This window comes from Pleurodeles waltl, chromosome 5 (genome assembly GCF_031143425.1).
Source record: "Pleurodeles waltl isolate 20211129_DDA chromosome 5, aPleWal1.hap1.20221129, whole genome shotgun sequence".
NCBI classification, from domain to species: domain Eukaryota; kingdom Metazoa; phylum Chordata; class Amphibia; order Caudata; family Salamandridae; genus Pleurodeles; species Pleurodeles waltl.
The window spans coordinates 628720219-628743558 of NC_090444.1; the positions used below are offsets into that span (position 1 = coordinate 628720219).

General features: G+C 43.1%; 1 protein-coding gene across 1 annotated transcript in view; it reads right to left on the reverse strand.

The window, feature by feature from the left end:
- The window catches only part of RPS6KA2 (ribosomal protein S6 kinase A2), a 1517835-nt gene that overhangs the window by 1142681 nt on the left and 351814 nt on the right, over positions 1 to 23340 (reverse strand). The window contains exon 2 of the mRNA XM_069234488.1: positions 9223 to 9339. Within this exon, the coding sequence (XP_069090589.1) occupies positions 9223 to 9339 (117 nt within the window). The remainder of the gene's footprint in view (positions 1 to 9222; positions 9340 to 23340) is intronic.

Consider the following 23340-nt stretch of genomic DNA (forward strand, 5'->3'; position numbering starts at 1 on the left):
TTGCAATCCAAACTTGTGCCTGTAGTGCAACATTGATGCCACTTGTGCCTGTTCTTATGTATGAAGGTGTCCCTTTAAGCACAGCACCAACCATTCACACAACACAGACAAACCTGTTACATGGTGAAATTGAAACTACTTGTACAGCAGCACAAATGATGATTACAGATGTGCCCTATATGTTGTATATGTTCACTCTTGTGCCCATTCCCAAAGGGTGCATGGAGGTTGTTGGGCAACCCTTTGAGAACTGCATACCACATGTTGCACACTGAGGCACTGAGGCCCTGATGTTTTCTGAAGTGGTGCAGCTCGATGTAGCAGCAAAAATGGCTGCACAGTGCTGCGCCACTTTTCAAATGCAGGGATGCGCCGTATTTACAAAAATACAGCACACCCCTGTGATTCCCCCTACCCCTGTGCAGATTTAAGCTCCCTGCACCAACGCAGACATCCTTGCACCATAGTGCAAGGGTGTTTGCGTTGAGAGGATAGATTGTTTATATGCAGTAAGGTGTCCCTTCTGCAAATAAACAATCTATTATGGCAAGGTGGCATTTCTATGTGTGAAGCAGGATGCAGCACACATAAGAAGGGCAATGACACAAGGAGGAAGGAAAGCATTTCGCCTTGTTGAGCCAGCCTAACTCCACCCCCGGGTGGTGTTGACTTTAGCCACAGTCTCAGGTTAACATGCTGTCTTGGATCTGGGACAACAACAATATGCAATGGGTGTTGTTGTGGCACAGCCACACTGGTTGCTCACCCCTTCCAGGCACAGTGCTGCATGTGTAGGGCCATTTTTACAAGGTGTTGTTAAGCCACAGTAAGTGGCTTAATACCACGTTGTGCATATGTCAGAGTGCATAGCGCCACCAGAGGGTCACTAAAAGTGAGGCTCAGGTGGTGATGGGGCCTTTTGATTCTGGCCCTATGTGTCTCGTTGCAACCCTTTTGCACGCATTCAGTGTGTCCTATGTGCCTCCCCCTTCTGCCGTTCGTGAAATTCCAGATTGTCCCCACTTGCAACTTACCATGCATTTTTGGTAGTTCTTGGTAGTCTGCGCTGTCCTGCAATTCCAGTGACTAGCACCTCTGGGATGACCACTGCCACCATCTCCTCCAGCTCATTCCGGTCCTCCTGCGGTGTAGGACTTCCACCGCCAGTCAGCAGTGCTGCCTTCCAGTTCCTGGACAGTTTCTCCTTAGTTCTGCTCTTGCATTCATGCCCACGCTTCTTACAATCAGTGACAATCCTCTTCATCTCCACCATGCTGTTCACTTTATCTACTATTGCCTGCCATATAGCCTCTCTGTTACCTAATAGGCAATTTGAAGGTGACGAAGAGCTGGTGTTGGTGCTCCTTCACCTCTTTGATCAAGATGTCATTCTCCGCCTCACTAAAGCGACACCTCTGCTTCCTCTTCTCCTTCTCCAGGGACTTTGCTGGTCCCTTTTGGACGGTACCAGGCGACTGGGGTCTCTCTGGGGTCTCTCCTGGCCTGCATTCTCCATCTTGTCACTCATTTTTTTCCCTGCTTTTGCGTGTTTTTTTTACGATAATGCTGCTAAATATAGCGCCAACACATTTTGCATTAAAAAAAATGCCACAAAACGTTCTAAGGCCACTTTTGCAGCATTAGCGTAATTTTTACTTATGGCATGTAGCAGAGGTTAACGCCATTGTGCTTCATTTTATAAATATGGCGCTAAGGAATGGTGTTAGCTCCTAGTAATATTTTTGAAGCACAACTGCGCTAGCGTAGTTCTGCTACATTTTTGTTAAATATGTGCCACAGTTTCTTGTGTTTAACCTTCAACATTGAGATTTGCTTGCGTTTCAATATTATTTCCTAGTAGGTGCATTTGTGCGAATCTACAGTTAATGAAAGGCATATTTTGTGTGGAAGATAGTGTGGTATGGGAGGATACTTTGGCAAAGCCAAGGCGTGCTAACAAACTAAGAAGAAAAGACTCCTGTTTGTGTATCAGACACCAAGAAATGTTCAAAGTCATCCTGCTGCTCAATTCATGGAATGAGAACTTGAGGGGACTTGGCAAGTTCAACTGGGCAAGGAAAGTGAAAATCTACTGGCATGGATGACATTGCTTTCTCAAAGGTTTTGTAGGTGTAGAGGCTGGCCTGGTGTGTGGTAGGGACTTAAGGTACTTACACCTTATACCAGGTCCAGTTATCCCTTAGTAGTGTAGTGTAGGCAGTGACTAGAAGCCCGGCTCTCTAAATGTAGCTCTGGATGAGCAGCCAAGGCTTATCTAGGGGACATGCAAAGCTCAAGCAATACCACTGTAGTCACTCAGTGTTACAAAAATAAAGGTACTTTATTTTGGAGACACAAATACCAAAAATACCATAGAGACAATACTCCCTTAGGAGGTAAGTAATACACAAATTATATACACTAGTATGCAAACATAGGCATAAAAACAGTTAGAAAACAGTGCAATGCGAACGTTAGTCCCCCACCTAGGCGAGTGTAGTGTGCAGAGGGGAGCTAGGAGTACTAGAAAAGCCCAAAGGTAAGTACCACAACCCACCCCAGTGACCAGGAAAACAGGAGCAAACCACAGCAAGTTTCCCAGGACAAACACAGAGAAGCAAAGAAGAATACCTCAAAACCCTGAAGAGACTGCAAGACACTAACAGTGGATTCCTGGACAAGAAGACCTGTGGAAAAAGGGGACTAAGTCCAAGAAGCACAGAAGAGTCCAGGAAGGACAGGAGCCCCTACCAACCCAGGTGAAGGTGCCAAAGGTGAACCACCAATGAAGAAGAAAAGTCAGCACTGCACCCAAGAAGATGAAGTTGGGTTCCTGCAGGGTGCAAGTGATGTTCCACGCCGGATGGAAGATTGCAGTCTGGTTTGCATTGTCAGAGTCTGCCAACAAGCCAAAAATGGTGATGCCAGGGACCAGGAAGGACCGGGTGGACTCTACCCAGGAGGGGAAGTCAGAGGAGGCCCTCAGCGACACAGAGAGCCCACTGAAGATCAGGCAGCACACACAGGAGTCCCACAGGACGGGGACAGCAAAGTTGCAGAAGAGGCCCATGCAGCACAATGACAAAGGCTCCCACACTGCCGGAGAACCACTCAGAGGGCTATGTGTCACAGGATAGAGTGCTGGGGGCTTGAGCTTCAAGATGCATGAAGATCTTGGCGTAAGAATGCCAACAAGCCTTGGCAGTTGCAAAAGATGCAGTACACAGGGGTACTGTCTTACATGGAGGCAAGGTCTTACCACCACCAAAGATGGACAGTTGAAAGAGAGGACCGTTGTGACCACTGCAGTCCACAACCCATGATGCAGGATCCACACAGCTCAGCAGGAGAGGCAATCCACGCAGCTGGTCGTCATCCAGTTGGTGCCTTAAGAAGCAGGAGAGTGACTCCTTCCCTCCAACGGCGATTCCTTCTTTCTTCTGATGCAGGCTGAAGACGAACTGTCCTCAGAGGATGTACGACCAGGGAAATGTTAAAGTTGCTGGAAGGAGTTAGAGATACAATGTTGCAGAAGGCGTCTTGCTTCTTTGTTGCAGCTTGTAGAGCCCTGAAGAGTCCAGATGCAGTTTCTTCAGTCAGAAGTCAAAGTGGAGGGTGCAGAGGATTCCTACTGAATTATTGCAATCCAAATCTGAGGAACCACCCAAAGGAGAGACCCTAAATAGCCCTGAAAGGGGGATTGGTCACCCACCTGGGTAACCACCTAGCAGAAGGGAGCTGTGACGTCACTGGCACTGGCCACTCAGATGCTCCAGGAGTTCCCTGCCGACCTTGAGTCCAAGATGGCAAAAACCAGGGACCCTCAGGAGGAGTTCAGAGCACCACCCCTGGGTTGGTGTTGGACAGAGGAGTGGTCAATCCTCTTTCCTCTTACCAGTTTCGAGCCAGAGCAGGGACTGGGGTGTCCCTCAACCGGTGTAGACTCGTTTATGCAAGGAGGGCACCAAATGTGCCCTTCAAAGCATTTCTAGTGGCTTTGGTTACATCTCCTGAGCCTGTAACACCTATTTCCAAAGGGAGAGGGTGTAACACCCCTCTCGAAAGGAAATCCTTTGTTCTGCTTTCCTGGGATCGAGATTCTCAAGGAACAGGAGGGCAGAAACCACTCTGGGGGGTGACAGCAGCTTGGGCTGCCTGGAAACCCTCAGAAGGCCGTAATAGCGATAATTGGGGTCTTATAAGGAGCCCCCAGAGTGCATGGAACCATACAACCAATGCTTGCAAAAGCCTTGGGGTATGCTTCCAACATGTTTGATACCAAACATGCCTATGCTCGGAGTTACAATTATGTAGCTGGACATAGGTAGTGACCTTTGTCCAGTACACACGCAAAATGGCCTCCCCGCACTCAGAAAGTCTGGGAAATTGGGCATGGAGTCCATGAGGGCACCTCTGCTAGTGCAGGAGTGCATGCACACACAGGTACTTTGCACTCTGTCCTCTGGGCTAGAAGGCCTACCATAGGGGTGACTTATAAGTGACCTGGTGTAGTGAAAAATGGCAGTGAAAGGGTGCTTGCACCTTTTGACGCAGGCTGCAATGGCAGTCCTGCAGAAGCCTTTGCATGGGCTCCCTATGGGTAGCAAAATATATGCTGCAGCCCATAGGGATCCGGTGGAACGCCAATGCCGTGGGTACCTAGGTACCACATACTAGGGACTTATAATGAGGCACCAGTATGCCAATTGTGGATGAAATACAGAGTTTTGGGAGAGAGCGCATAATCACTGGGGTCCTGGTTAGCATGATCCCAGTGAACACAGTCAAGCACACTGATATCAGGCAGAAAAAGGGGGTAACCATGCCAAGAAAGAGGGTACTTTCCTACAATTTGTATTCCCCTAGTTTGACAAGGGCAGTTTCCCTTGCGACTTGTAGGATTAGAGACCTCTCTACTCTTTATTCATTTATGTGGCTTTATGCTGTTCAACACGTTTCTATCAGAACTACTACTCAGCTTTCTGTTTTGCTGAGACTTAATCAGAATTTATCTTTAGTTTAGTTTAGGGTACTTAGATTGACTTAGGTTCTCAAATGATCAGGCAAGAACACCGCAACATATAGACAGATCATCAGATTCTATTTCTTATCTCTTGTATTGCTTCAACTGAAATTCTTGTATGCCTTATGCTTCTACAATTTAACTTCATTCAAAGCTTGACTTCACCTTTGGTGATTTTGTACTTATATAGCATGTTTTTGAGATTCCTTTATATCAGTTTGGCTCTTATTTTGTATTACATTTTTTAACCGTATCTGCTGCCTCCTGGAGTTTAATGTGTGACCAATTAGGTTACACTGTCAATGAAATTAAAAGGTTGAATTTTACCTCTACTTTACCTCCCAAACATCCTTGAAAGGTCCAGCAGAAGAAGAAAAATAAGAATATGGGCCCAGAGTGTCATCAGCCGAGTTACTCACTTTTCAGGCACTGACGTTTACTATTTGTTTAAACACTCCAGAGAGTACATGCGCTTTCCAGCTGTCTTACTCATGTGCTTCCCCCTCCATAGTGCTCTTTTTACTGTTTCTTTGCCAATGTCCTTCTCCAGATCCCTCTTTGTTATACGCTTACCCACATTTGCTTTTCTCCCACATTGCTTTCTCACTTGTGTGCTTATGCCCGTTTCATTTTGTGCTCTCTCGTCTGTTTACTTCCCCACTGCACGATCCTCTCTTTCCATTTACATCCATTCGGGGACCCTCTATATTGATTCCACCCACCAATGCCCTCATGTTGCTTCTGCCCGGCTTTGTGTTGCTTCCCTCAGCCCCCCTATTGCTTCCCTATACCATCCTCTGTGATCCCTATGCCACCTCCTCTTTGTTGCTCCCCCAACCCGTATTTCTTCCTCCACTGAGGCATTTGTGTCGCTTCCGCCCACCCACGCCCACCATGTTGTTTCTGTCCAGTTCCATGTTCTTTTTCCCAGCCCGCCTGTTGTTTCCACACCCAGCCTCCATGATTTCAATGACACACTTTCCTTGCTGCTTTCCCTCACTCGCATTGCTTTCCCCACCTATAAATAACACTTTTTTCCACTGATCTAACTTGGATTGGTAATCAAAAGAAAAACACTTGCATCAGTTTTTGTAGGCGCATACATGCTGCTTATAAAATTTACTTTTTTCTTTTTGTAGACATGCTGCACAGCATCGGGAATACTGCGTAACATGGCTAAAACGATTTGCAAGGCCAGTAGTTATTACTGGTAAAACCTACTGGCTTTGTCAATGCTTGTTTCATGTATGAATGAACTCCAGATCTAAAAAACTGATAAACTAGCTGTATTTCACCAGTAGAATGGTAGAGAAACACTTCATTTAGAATTTTGTTTAAAAAAAGTGCTAAAAGCAACATACAGTGCTATTTCCGCCAGGGATTCTTAATGCACGAAGTTTGAGACGGCATGCAATCGAATCTTCTAAACTATGTGTACAGTGGAGATGTTGGAAAAACCTACAAGGCATATGGGAAGACATTTGAGTGTGTGTTGCAAATAGGCTAACAATATCAACATATATCCTAAATGTGCTGGTTACTCAGATGGAAGTACTCTTTCTCTAACTCATTATCGCACAAAGAAAATATAGGTTGTTTTTAGCTCCAGTGGATCAAACATTTGCAGAACAGTGCCATATTTAGTACTGCCTAGTGGCAGACATTTGTAAAGTTTAGCTTTCTGCCTTTAATTTGTCGAAATTCAGTTCTTAAACTGGTACATTAGAGGTAAAATGTTTGCTCAGGCTGTAATAAAGTGTGTTCAAATGACAAACTAGTGAAATAATACTGCAACAGAATGTACCACAATATGTCACATAATTTACCTTTTCTTGCCTCATAAGTTAGTCAAACTTGCAAGTTAATTTCCATTCCCACATGATTCTGGACCCCTGACCATAATACACAGCTACTCAGTAACGTCAGCAAAAAGTTTGTCTGCCGTAGCAGTATTTATTTATTTATTTATTTATTTAATGCGTTTTTATATAGCGCGGACTTTACCCGAAGGTGTCAGAGCGCTTCACAATAGGCAAAGTAAAGATACAAGAGGAGAAGAATTACAAGTGAGCCTGTTACAAAACAAACGTTACATTACATGAGGCAATAGTGATAATTGTGCAAGTATCAGGAGCAAAAAATACACGAGGTAGCAAACGATACGTTACGAAAGGAAAAAGTGACGTGTGCAGGATACAAGAGCAAATAAAGTACGAGTAGAGGTAAAAAAATTGCAATAAATGGTAGATACTCAAAACACTAAAACAATAGTTACGTTACATGAGGCAGTGGTGGCCGTTGTGCATGTATCAAAAGCAAACAAGATATAAGAGGTAGCAAATGATACGTTGTAGAAGGAAAGGTGCCGTGTACATGTTACAGAAGAGTACAAAATACAGGTAGAGGTATAATACTGCACTAAATGGCAGACACTCAGAACACAAAAAACACCCAGGGAAGGCACTTCTATAGGCATGGGGAACAGATTTTCCTATAATGAAAGGACTTCCTTCAGAAAACAGAGGGCTTGAATTAAATTTGGAAGTGTCTTTGAAGGAGGAGAGCTTTGAGGTCAGTTTTGAAGGCCTGGGAAGAGGTGGTGGTCCGAAGCTGAGGCGGAAGTGAGTTCCAGATTCTCACTGCGTTGCCTGAGAAGGATTGGGCCATCGATCTTTCCTTCTTGAAAATGGGAGGTTCGAGCAATAACTTTTCTGCATTACGTGATGGTCTGGAGCCCCCAGAGAGTTTCAGTTTATTCACCAGGTAGCGAGGGGAGGAGGAGTGCAAGGCTTTGTGAGTGATACATGCAGTTTTGTAGATAGATCTTGCCTCTATGGGAAGCCAACGGAGGGTGGATAAAATGGGTGTGATGTGGTCGCTTCTTTTGGCCCCATATATGAAACGAGCTGCTGAATGGAAAATAGACTTCAGGGGGGAAAGGTGGGATTTGGGAAGGCCAGTAAGAAGAGAGTTGCAGTAGTCCAATCTGGAGAGAACCAGCGATTGGACCAGGGTTTTAAGGTCGTGCTCCGGGAAGAAGCGACGAATTCCCCAAAGAAGGCGCAGTTGGTGTCGAGCAGACTTTGCAATGGAGTCGATGTGGGAGAGTAGATTGAGTTTTTTGTCAAGAATGACACCAAGGGATTTTGCGCTCTCGACAATGATAGGCTTATTATTCATTAGATTGATCTGATCCATCCATGATTGCACTGGGAGATGAGAAAGTGAGGAGGAGAGGAGGAGGAATTCTGTTTTGGAGGGATTCAGGATCAGTTGATGAGTTAACATCCAGTTTTGGATGGAGTCGAGAGTAGAGCTAAGGAAGGAGAGATCGTGAGTGGAGGCCACCTTCAGGTAGATCTGAGTGTCATCCGCACATAGATGATATTGGATCCCGGATTTACTCAGGAGATTTCCCAATGGTTCTAAATAGAGATTGAACAGTGTGGGTGCAAGTATGGAGCCTTGAGGAACACCTTGACTGACCGCTAAAGGAGTTGAAAGACTGTTCGCTATTTTGATCATTTGGGATCTATCAGAGAGGAAGGAGGCAAACCATTTGAGCACAGTGCCTAGTTCTAGTAACTGTGACTATCTCTCCATTCACATATAATGCAGTAAATTAAACTGGGTATTGATTTTACTCTGTATGTTACATTACTTTGACTCATTTTAAACTACACTGCTGCACCATCTGCATTGTACTGTGGGGAACACTCTGTGAGGCAAAATTCCCTACTGTTCAATTACTTCCTAATATCACAATGATATCAGTGTGATGTTGATTCAACTAAGGCATGCAATTCTAAACTGTACAGCCGTGTCATTTCACAAAAATCATATGGGTGGCGGAAGAGTGACTTTGTAGGTCTGCTGCCACGGGCTGACATCACAGGTAGTGGGATTTTTATACAGAAGAACAGACAATTTGAATCCTCAGCTACTCAAAATGACACTTGTGGTAGAGAGTGAGAACTGATTTGGGGGCTTCCGTGACACAACATAATGCCTGGATGAATTACTTGATGACACCTACTTACCACATACGGAAAAAGTATGCGAGAATGCAAATAACTTTGGAGGTAGTAGGAGGATAAAGTATTGGTGACACCCACTCTCCACATAAAAGGTAAAATATGCGATACTGCAGATAAATTTGATGGTATTAGGAGCATAGAGTATTGAAGAACTTTACTTACCTTCCCATAAGAGCCTTGTCCTAAAACCTTCAACAACTCAAACTGTGAAGGATCTGCTTTCTCAAACCCTTCCTTTACATGGTGGCTGATATCAATCTCCTTTATTATGCCTTCTTCCTGTGGAAAAAAGAAACAAGAATGTTATGATCTCATGCCTATACAAAATAAAGTCAGCTTTGCCTGTCTCCTGGTACAGTGCTTCTACTTTGCTTTCCAGCTAGTTATGAGATATACAAGATACAATACATACAAACATCCTGAAGAAGTAAATTAATAATAAATGAGTCCCTTTGCAGAAGACAAAACCTTTAACATTGACTTCAGGGACTCAAAGGTCAATAATAGGTACATAGGGGCCTATCAAAAAGGCGTTTTGGAGTAGGTAAAGTTGTACAATTCTGTAGTACTCTACAGTGATTTGACCCCAAATTATCTAACATTGGAATAAAATAGGAATGTCCAGGGAGTATTCATTTACGAATATTACACCTTGAAAGAACTGTGAACTCTTTGCAGTTTTACTAATAAAGGAATTGGGCGTTTTGGGCCCAAATCACAAAGGTGTGCAAAAATACATAAAAAGCAATCTTTTAGTGTACTGTTTCTCAGAAACGCTTTTGAGAATTTGTCCCTTTATTCTGAACATTGCCATCAATAGTATGGACGATTCCTGGCAGCTGTCGTTCCTGGGTAAATTATCAATCAACCTAGGAGACTCCTGAAAGATGAGGGGGCAGACCTGGCTTCTTTTACCTCTTAAACATAACATCTTTAGATTCAGGTTTTTCAGGGCGCGAATATGTCCTTCGATTCATAATGGTAACATGCTGTGCCTTTAAGGCTAGGCCCTCCATACTTTAACTGTCATTTTGAACGCAAACAGCTCATTCTAATTCACTGAAATATTTTGATTTTTTCCTGTGAATCCCAAAACCTTATTATGCGTGCTTCAAAACCATAACTGTTTAAATATAATGCTAGAAAATTACTCTTCTCACCATTTGTTATGGCCGTGTTGACATTGTAGATCAAATCACATTTGGAGTGGCGCCTGCTTCCAATGAAAAGAACTGCAAGTCATGGGACAAGTACTGCAGCCTAGTTCCACTGAAGAATAAACGTCATGCAATTTTTAGCAACTTTCCACGTGGCAGGAGCTGTACGACCAGGGGCGGCTCCTCCGCTATGGAGAAGGAGCGGGGCTTGCCCCCCCCCCCACCAGCAGCAGGAACTGCAAACCTTTAAAAATGAAATGATAATAAACAATGTTTATTATTGTTTTATTTTTAAAGGGGCGAGGCTATGGCGGATGACAGCCATGGAGGGGAGTGCACAGAGCACTCTACTAAGTGTGCATGTATGTTTGGCTGGCCATCTCGGGCCGGCCAAACACACATGCACACACAGCTCTCTCCAACCTGGCACTGTGTTGCCAAGTTGGAGACAGCAGGCCCAGGCTTCTAGTCTGCATTGGAACGCCCAGCCAGGGCACTCCAGCCAATCATACCGCTGCTCTGAGGTGCAGAGCAGGCTGGGTGCCTGTGCCCAGAGTGTGTCGGAGAGTGGTGGTGCAGCGGTGAGCTTCAGCTAAGCTTTTAAAAATATATATTTTATTCTTGTTTTATTCCCCACACCCGATGCTTTCCCAGTCACCAGCTGCGACTGCGTATGACACGCAACTGCCTATGTAAAAACATATGGAGTACGAAAGCACAGAAGTCTTCCGGATTGAGGCTTGTCTGGTTTTGGCATGTGGATGACTGAAAGCAAGAGAAGCTGCCAGGTCAAACCCTGCTGTGCAGTGTAGTGTAGGTGCATACAAAGAGCAACATATCAAGGCTACATGTTGAAGCGGTGTACACAGATCCCACAATTCTCATATTACAAATCAAAATGAATGACCGCAAGATTACAGTCACAGATTTATTACTCACATTGTAACCTATCACCTCACCACCTCCCCCAAAAAAATCAATGAAACCAAAAACTGCAGTGAAGCAAATAATTCACCCAAACCTAAACTTGAGTTCACATTCCAGTGAGTGAAGGACTAGATATAAAGAAATCTAGGATGAACTGTGTTACACTTAAATAAAAGATCCATAATGTAAAGCAAGTCTAAAGAGAGAGAAAGGACTACCTAAGCCATGAATTTAACCTGTAAGTAAACACTGCTAGTTTAATGGAGGGACTTATGCATGAGTTATTTGATTTAACTTTTTACATAAACACGTTGGAACCTCTCTTTACATACTGTAGTGAAATAAATTCATTTGAAATTAATTGTGCTGGTTATTTGTGTGAAGCACATTGCTCGGGTCCTGGGCAGTACAAGAATTGATGGAGTAGTAGAACCCGGCCTAAACTGTGGTTATTTGAACTCTTGAGCACATATCCTGTGCATTATTAAACTATAATGACATAACAATCTGTTGAAGACAAGGTTGTCCAGTTTTGTCCAGTGTTGGTGCAGCGGGTCAGAAACGTGTCAAATTTTCAGTGATACAGCAGACTATATAAATGATTCCCATCGAAATTCCTCGCTAATAAGCATGTGTTATTTGAACATTGGCATGGACCAAACTCCATGACCAATAATGGACTTCACAGATTTAGGACAACTCTTGTTGCTTTAGGGTAGTATCTCCTTCATACTTGGAAACCACCAAAATATTACTTATATGTAATTGGTTATAAATGAAATTCAGGTGATATTTAGCATACAAGAGGTGCCAGCTTCAGTACTAGCAGAAGATTGAAAACAACAGAATAAATTACTTTTGGGGCCGTCTTTTAGGAGCCCCCCATGGAGTCAAACACAGCAAATCCATTTGCACCAGTTTTGCTGACGTTATTTTGCTGCAGATGCTTATTACAAGAAGATGTTTTAGTAGTGGAAATGGAGAACATAGAATATGAAACTAAAGGCAACATGTGTACTCTTTATAATTAATTTTAATTAACTAATGGCCATTTCTAAAATAAATACTTCCATCAATAAGCATTTAGAAAATAATCTAAGCCATTTTCCAGTATTTTAATTACTAATGGAAAAAGGAATGGAACTGGTTATATTTGTCTCAAACACAGACCCATATTTCACATTTGAAGGAAATGGATTTTTTCTCTTTCATGTAGGTAGTGATGTAGTCTAACTTTTAGTAGAGCCCCTGCTGTCACAAAAGTCGTTGGATTGTGACAGATTATGTTTTATACTAAACTTATTTTTAATGGTTAAACTAGGAAGCTGCATTGGCACGCATTTTAAATCTGCAGTTGCTTGTATTTCAGAGTTGAACAGGCAGCATTAGAATATAGGGCCAGATGTAGCAAAATTAGATTTTGCGACTCGGAAATTGCGACTCGGTGCGACTCGCAATTTCTGAGTCGCAAAACCATATGCAGAATGGTGTCTCAGACACCTTCTGCGAGTCGCTATGGGGTCGCAAAGACCCGCCTCGTTAATATTAATGAAGTGGGTCACATTTTGCGACCCTATAGCGAGTCCCTGCACTCACAGGGATGGTGGCCTGCTGAAGACAGCAGACCTCCATGTCTGTGACTGCTTTTTAAAAAGCAGTTTTTTTAATTTTATTTTGCAGCCCGTTTTCCTTAAAGGAAAACGAGTTGCAAAATAAAAATAAAAAACGAAACCCTTTGGTTTTGGTTTTTCAGAGTAGGCAGTGGTTTGCTCTGAAAAACCCTATTTGGCAACATTCACAAAGGGGAAGGGGTCCCATGGGACCCCTTCCCTTTTGCGAATGGGTTACCACCAGTGTGACACTGGTGGTAACTGCGAATTGCTTTGCGACCGCATTCGTGGTCACAAAGCAATTTAGCATAGCAATGCGAGTCTCAAATAGGAAGGGAACACCCCTTCCTATTTGCGAGTCACATTCACAATTTGCGAGTCGGTACCGACTCGCAAATTCTGAATGAGCATCGCAAACGGCATGTTGCATGGCGCAAACTGCGATTTTCGCAGTTTGCACCATGCAAAATGCTTGCTACATCTGGCCCTTAGTTACATGTTAGAGGGAAGAAACTTATGTTATAATGTAATTTAGATTCTAGACTAACAATGCATATAAATGATATTGAGTTGCTAGTGATTAGTAAATTATTCAAATTTTTAAACTTTTTGCAAAAGTGAGAGAAATGCAATTCTCTGTTGTATCTAATGAAATGCAGTAACAACGCTTTTTCGTTTGAAACTAAGGGGGTCATTCTGACCCTGGCGGTCATGGACCACCAGGGCCAACAACCGCGGGAGCACCGCCAACAGGCTGGCGGTGCTCCCATGGCATTCTGACCGCGGCGGTACAGCCGCGGTCAGATACGGGAAACCGGCGGTGTACCGCCGGTTTCCCGCTGCCTTGCAGCGCCGCCATGGGGATTCTGACCCCCTTACCGCCAGCCTTGTTCTGGCGGTTTTGACCGCCAGAACCTGGCTGGCGGTAACGGGTGTCGTGGGGCCCTGGGGGCCCCTGCAGTGCCCATGCCAATGGCATGGGCACTGCAGGGGCCCCCTAACAGGGCCCCACCAAGATTTTCAGTGTCTGCCACGCAGACACTGAAAATCGCGACGGGTGCAACTGCACCCGTCGCACCCCTTCCACTCCGCCGGCTCCATTCGGAGCCGGCATCCTCATGGAAGGGGGTTTCCCGCTGGGCTGGCGGGCGGCCTTCTGGCGGTCGCCCGCCGACCCAGCGGGAAACTCAGAATTACCGCAGCGGTCTTTTGACCGCGCAGCGGTATTCTGCCGTCGGGACTTACCCCCTAAATGTATTATTCGTATTAATGAAATATTATCAAAGCTGAATTGATAAGTTTGCATATTATATGTGTTTTACTAAAAAATATTAATTGAATGCATTATTATAATTTCTTTTAAATTAGTGAGGCCTGTTGAGCTTGTGGTTTGGGGCCCGGCTAGAAATGTTGATTAATTTCCTAACGTAAACTTTCCATTAGGTTATGTTCTCATGAGAAGCTTAGCCTGTTGGTAATAGATTCCGTTGCTTAAGTATAGAGAAAATGTAGCGAAGTGTCCTTGACAGAAGAACAGTGTGAAACATGGACTGGTATTGTATACAATTGTTTCAAAGTTGTGTGTAGTTTCAAAGTTGTGTGTAGTCATACATATTGAAGGTGTTCCCATTGCAGACTTGGGAAAGAATTAGACTGTTACAACTTGCAGTCTGCTGATCGAGTACCATTGGATGATGCCCCTTCAACGTAACATGAACTGATACCTTTGATGAATCAGAAAGTTTTGTGAATTCTAAAATATTGATGGACATTTGAACATTAAAGCTGTCCTGAATAGTTCCCGCATTTCCTAGCAGCTTGCAGATGCCTTGCTGATCGTGATGCTTTGCTGATGAAGATTCCCTGAATACTGTGTCCCTTGGAGAGGTATCTCCCTCTCTGCCATTCAGATTTAAAAATCCTTTTATTTTTGCTTTCAGAAGACTCTGATATGCTGATGCTTTACCTTTAGTTTTTTATTTTGCCTTAGTTAGTGAACTGCAGCCCAAGATTATCTTTTTCCAAATTATTTTTGCCTTTTTATGCTGTTTGTATTTTGCTCACATGTGTTTCTCCCTACAAAAGTATTTCCCTGATTTGGTTAGATGTAGGGTTGACCTGCGCCCACCAAAGATTATTGACTCTGCTAATTTGAATTGACCTATGATTGCTAACTCTGAGCAATGTATCATCCTTATAACTCAGATATTTTTGTTAATGTTATGCATCATTCTTCTTGAATGCTTAGTTTCATTAATGTTAGTTTGCCTAAATCTGTTTTGATGCTTTGGGCAACCCTTGGTGATTATGTATCTTTATAATTTGGTTGCATGACTTTGAGCTTGTGTTTGTAATAATTTTTAATATTATTTCCTGATTTGAGTTTCCTTCTGTAGTCACAATGGTCATGACGTTTAAATTGTTTGCGGTGTATTGAAACTCTGTTGATGGTTCCACCACACCACTTACTGGGCACAAAGATTCATCACCCTCGAAGTGCATTGATTCCTGCGAAGGATGAAAATGCTACAACAGTAGCAAATTTAATATTACTTCATTTTGATATGTATTTTGCGCTACTGCCCCATACCATTTGCCCAACTCATCCCACACTGCAGGAATTCTGCAAAATAATCCTCACTGTTTGTTTTGCACTAAAGATGAGTTGTGATACAGTCTCAGATTTCCTTATACAAATAGCATTGTGATCATTATCCAGCACCTGCTGCATGGGTGTTGCATTTCCATACACGATGTTTGGTGACAGAACTTCTCAAGCAGAAAGTGACCACTTCCTAATACTGACTTCTGCTCGTTTAGCTGCTCATTACTTTCAAGTGACAGGTGATCCGACTAGTCTGACTGGTTTCCCCAGGGCCTACCCACGCCTCAAAAGAATCTTGTTTGACGCATGCCACTGTCTTCCAAACTCTCGTTTCCACAAACATTTTCCATCATGTGAAGCCCAAAGATAGCATCAAGTTAAAGAAAGCATAGTTATTACTACCTGATTCATAATAGCCTATGAACCTTTTTTTTTGTAAATAATGCACACTGTGTTAAGATGTAAGTGCATCTCTATCAGCCCTGTGCAGATACATTAAGCCAGAACACATGTCCCTCGCACACCTTTTACTCAACAAATTACTACTTTGGGAGCGGCCCAGTGCTTGAGTGGAGGTTTGGGTTCACTGCTATTAAAACATGTTTGCAAAATGTCAAAACCAATGTTGGAATGTTGAAAATGTTCACTAGACATAATGTGCCTTGAAGACTTTTCTTTGCAGGTGCTTTGTTGTTCTGATCAATACTATTTGGTTTGGATATAATTGTGCCAAAAAACACCATCTGTTTGTTATAACCTTATATTTGGTCACAGTTTTGCAGCTGCAGACTGTCTTGCTGATCACATTGCAGCTGTTTCACAACCTTCTGGAAGACTGGTGCTGTCAAGGAACAGTGATAAATGTTACAGACTCTGCACTTGTGGGAAAGACGAACCTATCTATGATTTGGGGGAGGGCAGCATGTTGTAACCTGCCACCAGAATCATATTATCTAACAAGCATTGGCAAAGTGAATGGGCCTGATTCACAAAGGGACTTACAACTCACAAAATGATGACTGTGGAGTCTCCGCAGTCAGGGAAGAATGCCCACACTGAGCACTGCAGAGTGGAAATTACACCCCTTTCTTAATTGAGCCCAATGTATTTTAGCCATGTACTGCAGCAGTGTGGTTATGCAGCATGGCTAAATGTAAAGTAAGAAAATGTTCTATGACACAGCTAGCACTAGCACCTTATTACAGTACTTTTTTTCAGGCGGGAAAGGCAAGCAAGGACAGGCGAAGAGTGTAGGAGTATGGAAAAGCAACCATGACAGACCCAACAGGGTACGGGGCAGAAACAAAGAACAGGTTGGTGGGAAAGGAAGGATCAACATAGTGAAGGGGTGAGTCAGAGGGTGGAAGAAGCAGAATGGTGAAGGTGTGGGAGAAAGTTGAAAAAGAAATAGTACCTCAATCACGGCAAAAGCATCAGATAGAAAATAATCATGATGGAGCAATCCGTGCTTGGTCCATGCACCACAGAAAGAAAAAAAAGCGACGTCCTACACACGCTGCCAAATTAGGAGGCAGCAAAGAAGAATGACATAGGAGTCAACTAAAGGGAAGCAATTGGTGAGCTCCAAGCCCTTTATTGAAAACAATACCCCTTGCAGTGACAGCGCTTCTGCTGTTGGCAAGAGAGAGCTAACAACGTTTCAAGCAAAAACACAGCTCCCATTGATCAATATTAAGCTGTGCAAAGGATCAGTGAAGGCAAACAGAGCCCAGGTTAGGCTTATCTAGATTGTTCTGTCCTAGTGTTACTCCTTTCGCCTGATAAGGTACTACTTGTAGGGTCTATTGCCTAACAATAGCAAAGAAAGGCCTAAGCTTTGTTAGGAAGCAACTTTATGGTACCAGGAATCAGATTTTAGAGCTAGCAGTGATGCAGAAAGCTAAGTCACTTCACAGAAAAGGTACCCTTGTAATGCAGAACTGAGTGCCTGCTGTTTTGGAATGTAAGTCGAAGGCATTAAAAGTTAAGAGGCACTTAACAAAAAAAGTGCTAACAAAAGCTTTTGTATACAAACACACATCAGCTCCATTGGGGAAAATGTGTGCAGACGTTTATTTACAGCGAATTAAGCCATCAGACACGCCGCTAGTACGAAACCAAGAAATGCGCCATGGCACCAAGGTGACAGGGCAATGTCTTGCTCGGATTTGTATTTAATTTACAGTCTCCTCTACAAATGTGTACAAGAACCTAACGGCCATCTGTAGTTATGGCTCCAGAATATCCTTGTCTTAATAGTGTCTGGCAAAATAGTGTCTCCTAAGTATAATGTACGAACTTCATCACATTGGAATCAATAAAACAAAATCTACACCCAATGGGATATCAATTTTATGAAAAATATTTATGACATATTTATGTCGCTATTTCTGTACAATGATATCCTGACTAGCAACTCCGAGGTAAGTAGAGTAAAATGTAAAACTTTCAGGAAATTACACCTTACACTATTGAAAAGCACTCATTAGTCCACGTGCCCATTGTTTGCGCCTGGTTTCGTTTACTGCTAGGAGTGAATGTAATGCTAGGTCGCACTATATTAGTAGATGTAATTTTCAATGAAATCAGGTACTGCTTGCACTGGTTGCGCACTCTTTAACTGCTTTGCCTTTATTATCGTGGGTCTAGCATCGCACAGTGCAGATCCGGCTGGTGTTGTGTTCATCTTAACATTTTGATGCTAAATATATTCAGTAAAGGAAAGTTGATTGGTACTGTATTCGCGCTGAACAATACCCCTAGGCTTCGTGCAAGAACCCACAGAAACGTATAGTGCACCTGGCCTTGTATCTGGGCAACAGCGTGACTGAAAACATTATAGACATTCGATGCAGCATAGTGCATTGGATTGGGGCATAGGTCTCTCTCAAGAAAATGAATTATGGTGTCCTTACATGCTACAATGTGGTTTTTGGAGCAATTCACAAAGCTGATGTCTTAGGTTAAAGATTCCCTGGTCAACGGTATCTTTGAATGTTATGTGATGTGTGAAATAAATTGACATGGCTCTCGTATTCCTGCTTTAAACTCGAAACTAACTCTTATGTTTCATGAGCAGGAAATTATGAAGGAAATACAAATGACATATTTCACACGTCAGAGAAAGGTTAAATACTGGGCGCTTCCTTCCTTGTGTGGCATAAATTATTCATTTTGCCAAAGAAAAGGTGCACTTTGTATGCTTGTTCCAGAAATAATAAAAACACACCTTTCCATTTACTGCTGTAATCGACCCGTTATAATTATGTGGCCACTGATCCATCAATTGCATTTACTAGGTGCTAATTAATTTCAAAACACTTCGACGCAGATGGCATATTGAGAGCAGATGCATTTGTTCTGCTTTGCTTTGTATTACTTTAAAAACATGTTGGAAAAGCATTCAACATTACATTGCTTGGTGGGGCACCGACTGAGAAATCCCCTTAAACATGTTTCTGCGCACAGTCACTGCTTCGCACGGAGAGGAAGTATGATTAACAATGGCCTCATTACCGCATTCTCGGTGCGGCCAATCTCACCACCTCATTCCGCACACGTTTCACCACGGGTAGCAAATAGTGGCAAACTGTAGCCCTATAAAAGATCACACACGATGTGCAGTAGACTTTGAGACACTATTTTACTTCACTTCCATTAGTGAGGGAGTATACAACTAAGATGAGAGCCCTCAGGCTGTTTGAAACCGATTGTGTTTGAATAAAGATGCCTTTTCCATGCATAGCAGGCATTTGAGGGGGAGATAGCCCCGAAGTATATAAATGATGCGGGTGGGTGTTCTAGGAATAGGGTGTGACTTGTAGTTGGTTGAGAGGGGGGATTGTCAATGGAAACATGAACAACACAAGATCACATTTGCTTTGTCCCAGATATGAGATGCAGTATTTACCTTTGAATTTGAATGCAGTTTGCGTAAGATCACAGTGATTTAAAAGTCTTTAGTTGTTGGCCCCACCACTAATACGTACTTCCTCCATAGTGAGTTGCTTTAGAAATCATTGCATTTTTCTTCCACTTGCTTATCTCTAGCAAACTTTGGGAAACAGGCACAACAAATACGCAATGTGGGCTGGGAAGAAGTGGTGATTATTGTAGAATACACTGAGCAAGTCCCATGAGGTTGATTGCACGTGAAGCAATCCCTCCTCACCCCATCCCAGACCTATCTTAATTTCCATCCTTAGTCCCTCTTGGTAGTGTCAACACTTATTTTATAGGTAATTCAGTTTACAAACCTCTTCATCCCTATCTTGAGATCAATGGAACTTGATCCAAGCAGTTTGAGTGATTCTGAGTCTTGGACCTGTCAACCAGCAGAGTGAATAGTTAACAGTTCAGCGCCAAAAATGCTACTGTTAGATTTATCATTGTTCGAAATGTGCTACATTTCCCTTAGACTTCACAATCCTTCATTTCTATACTGTATCTAAAGGTCGCTTTTTGCATGTTTGGTCTAATGCAGTTGGTTTTCGACTGTTCCCACTGTGGCTCTCGTAATCATGCTTCGGTCAAAATGGTGAAAATCCAGTTTTCTACATCTACTCGATATATAAGACTCTAGTATACAGTATACTGTGTACCCCGCGGTCTGTAAGGTAAATATTAACAGTGGACTGTAGCACTTATTGTGCTACTACTAAAATAACAATGTAAAACAAGACTATAGGCTTGCCATAGCAGCCTAACATGACAGATTTAAAACTGCCATTTTGACCTGTTATATTCACCCTTTTCCAGACCTATACCTTCCTTTTAAATAGCACCGTCACCCCTAAATAAGACCTTACCAGCCCTAAGGCAGGGTGCATGATACTTAAAGGTAGGACATATGTATTTATGTTCACCATGTCCATACAGTAAGAAAAGGCAGCAAAACCATTTTCCACTGTACCAAGGCTGGCTGTACCCTGGAAAGAAACAAATTAATTTATTACACTTAATAAAACTAACTTCATATTGGCCCTAGCTAGGGGTATACTTCAAACACTCATTTGTACAATTAAACAAAACCCACGTAATGTCAAAGTCGAATTTTGTCTATTTTAGAAATAGTGACTTTAGAAACTCAGAATTTTTCTTCCTAGGGCCTCTGGTAGCCTTTTCAGAGTTAATCCCTGGCAGCCCCTACAAAGGAGCATGAATGGCTTCCCAGGAAAAGGAAAAAAAGAGCCTCGGTGGGGGGAGGTGTGACTTTCTCCTGGTAGGGTGACCTGGGGGATGTGCTAACCAACTGGACAAGCCTCAAAGGAGCATCCACTGTCACAGGCAGATGTAACTCACACCTAGGCCTGCCCTTTCCGTTTTCCAGGTAGGTAGGATGGCATCAACCCCAGTGGAGGGAAAACCTGTTTCAGAACTGGTTTGTGTGGAGGGTGTTCATTTCTCTAGACACACCTCAGAGGTGTGCCCAGAGCCCTGCCTAGAAGGGAAAAAAGGTTCTGCCATGATGGATTTTGGCACAGCATGTGCTGTGGGATTGTTAGAGGCCAAACCCAGAAGAAATTATGTCAAAGTGGGTAGGGTTGTCCCTGAAACTTTTCCCCTGTTTGTCAGTGTGTCTCCCCCACCCACCAGTGTGTGCCAGGCATAAAAGTGGCATCTCTCGAAACATTCTTCAGAACACATCCACACCTGTAGGAGACAGAAGAAGGAGGGGCCTGCTGGTGAACCTGTGATGCGAGACCCTGAGAGCTGGACCTGCTCCTAATTGTACTCAGGACGGAAGTGTGGATCCCAAGTGCAAGTTGGCTAGCCTCCTTTTCATCTCTTGGAACACAAAAGCTGCAAGAAGCCCGAGTCTCTGCTGAGACACACTGACCAGTTCCAACTAGATATGCCATGAAACGTGCTGGTGGCTCTAGGAGATTAAGTCCTAATCCCCAAGTGGTGCACAAAAAGTCCTAGACCCTTGGGTGATGTTAGAGTGTACTCTTTACTCCTCTGACATTGCAAGACTGGCACTTTTTCTGAACTTTTCTCAGAAAGGACCAGAGACCAGCACCGGACAGTTGCTGAGCCACAGCCACCAAAGTTCAACTGCTGGTCAGACTAAACTTGCTGGGTTGCCCTGCTGAAAGTATCCTGACTTTCAGAAATGTTTCTAAGAAAAGTAGAAGACTTCACAAATGCTGAGTAGCACTCTGAAGATGAAGCAGCCTTCCTGGGCCTCAACTTCCGGCTTCACCCACTTGAAGTATTCTCAACTTCAATGTTGAGAGCCTTGAATTTCCCGACAGAGCAAGGGTCCCACCAAGGACCCATGGTTCAGCTGTCTGACATGGACAAACCTCTCTTTGGATTTAGACTGCACCCTGATTCCCCCCCGCTGACCTAGTCAACATGAACTTTTCTCTGGAAAAACAACTAAGTCTGAAAGTAAACTTTCCACCAAGACAAACCTGGTCCCTATATCTGAACTGTGCTTCAAGACAGTCATCCTTAACTTTAGACTTTGATTCGGTCTAGCACAACCAAATAACAGCGATTGGCAATTTGTGCTTTTTTGTGTGGTGTGCTAGAATTATCTAGAAGTTCCAAAAATCATATCTCAGGTTCCCTACTTCTATTTTTTGTAATTTTGGTGACTATTTGCTCATTAAGGTTTTTCTATAAATTGGAGTGAGATTTCTATTACATTGCATTTTCTACTTTTTAACTGTTTTGGTACTGATATATGCTTTGCACATTTATCCTAAATTAAGCCAGTTTATTCTTTACTACAGCTACCAAGGGTTGATCTTAGGTTTAACTTATTGATATCTAACTAGACTTATTAATGAATAGTGCCATTATGCTTGAAGAGGACTACGTCAACCTCAACTAAGAATCCACTGTCTCAAAATGTCACTTGGAACCTCAAAGTGAATAAAACTCTATTTATTCACAATTTACCCATCTTTAAATTTATTTTGTATATGGCACCCCCAAATCATCTGCCCCTGCCTCTAAGATATAGACAGGTGCAGCGGAGTAAATGGAGGTCTCATACACAACATGTATTAAAAAAAGGTTACAACAAACTGCCATCCTACCACCCACCCTCAGCAGCCTCAACATACTCCCACCTGCCTATAAACTTTTTTACAGGCCTCTTTCTGCCCACCCACCACTATCTGTACGACCCCCCAAACCCAAACTAACAGAAACAATTAACTGGTCGCCTGCCACCCACAACCTTTTGTGCACCCACCCACCACACTGACAGCTGCTCTGTGAGAGCTGGAAGTCTGCGCAGCTGCAGAGACTCCTGCTGACTGTGAAGAAGGTGGTTGTGGCATGCAGAACAACACCAGTGTTCTGTGTTCTCCGGGTATATGAAGACTCGGGAGAGGTAACAAAAGACAGAAGAAGTGTTCAAACAACTTTCTACTGCTGTGCTCATGCTTCTGGAGACCCGAGGAGGCAGCAGAAGGGATGGTAGCAAGCTCATCTTACAGTAGATAACCACTGTTGTGACAGCACTCTAGTGAATATTCAGACACAAATGCATTACTTTATGCTAAAGCCCTCCTATGAAAGCAATATCCACCACAACTGATACTGGAAACTTCCCCAAAATATATGCATAACAAGATGAGTGTAGAACTCTAGACTTCACCATGAATATGAAGCTATTTAAAAACACGTTCATAACGTAGCTTAGCTTACAGATCACTTTCCATGACCAGATTCTTCATCACTTACAGCTAAATGATTGACCAGGTACAAAGAGTCTAATCTATGTTTGCAACTTTTTACATCTCATTTCTTGTGCAAACTTTTCTGTGTAAGCTATGCAGAGACACTAATGGTAATTATGCAATCCACACCAAAAGAATATATTACTAGGAAGGATGGGATAGCATAGTCTTGAGACTGTCCTCATCTTGTGGCCTTGTAGGTATGGGTGGGTGGAATGTAATGGGGAGTTGTGGCCATATTTTGCCAACTGCAATGTGGCTTTTATCCCTCCAGGCTCCAG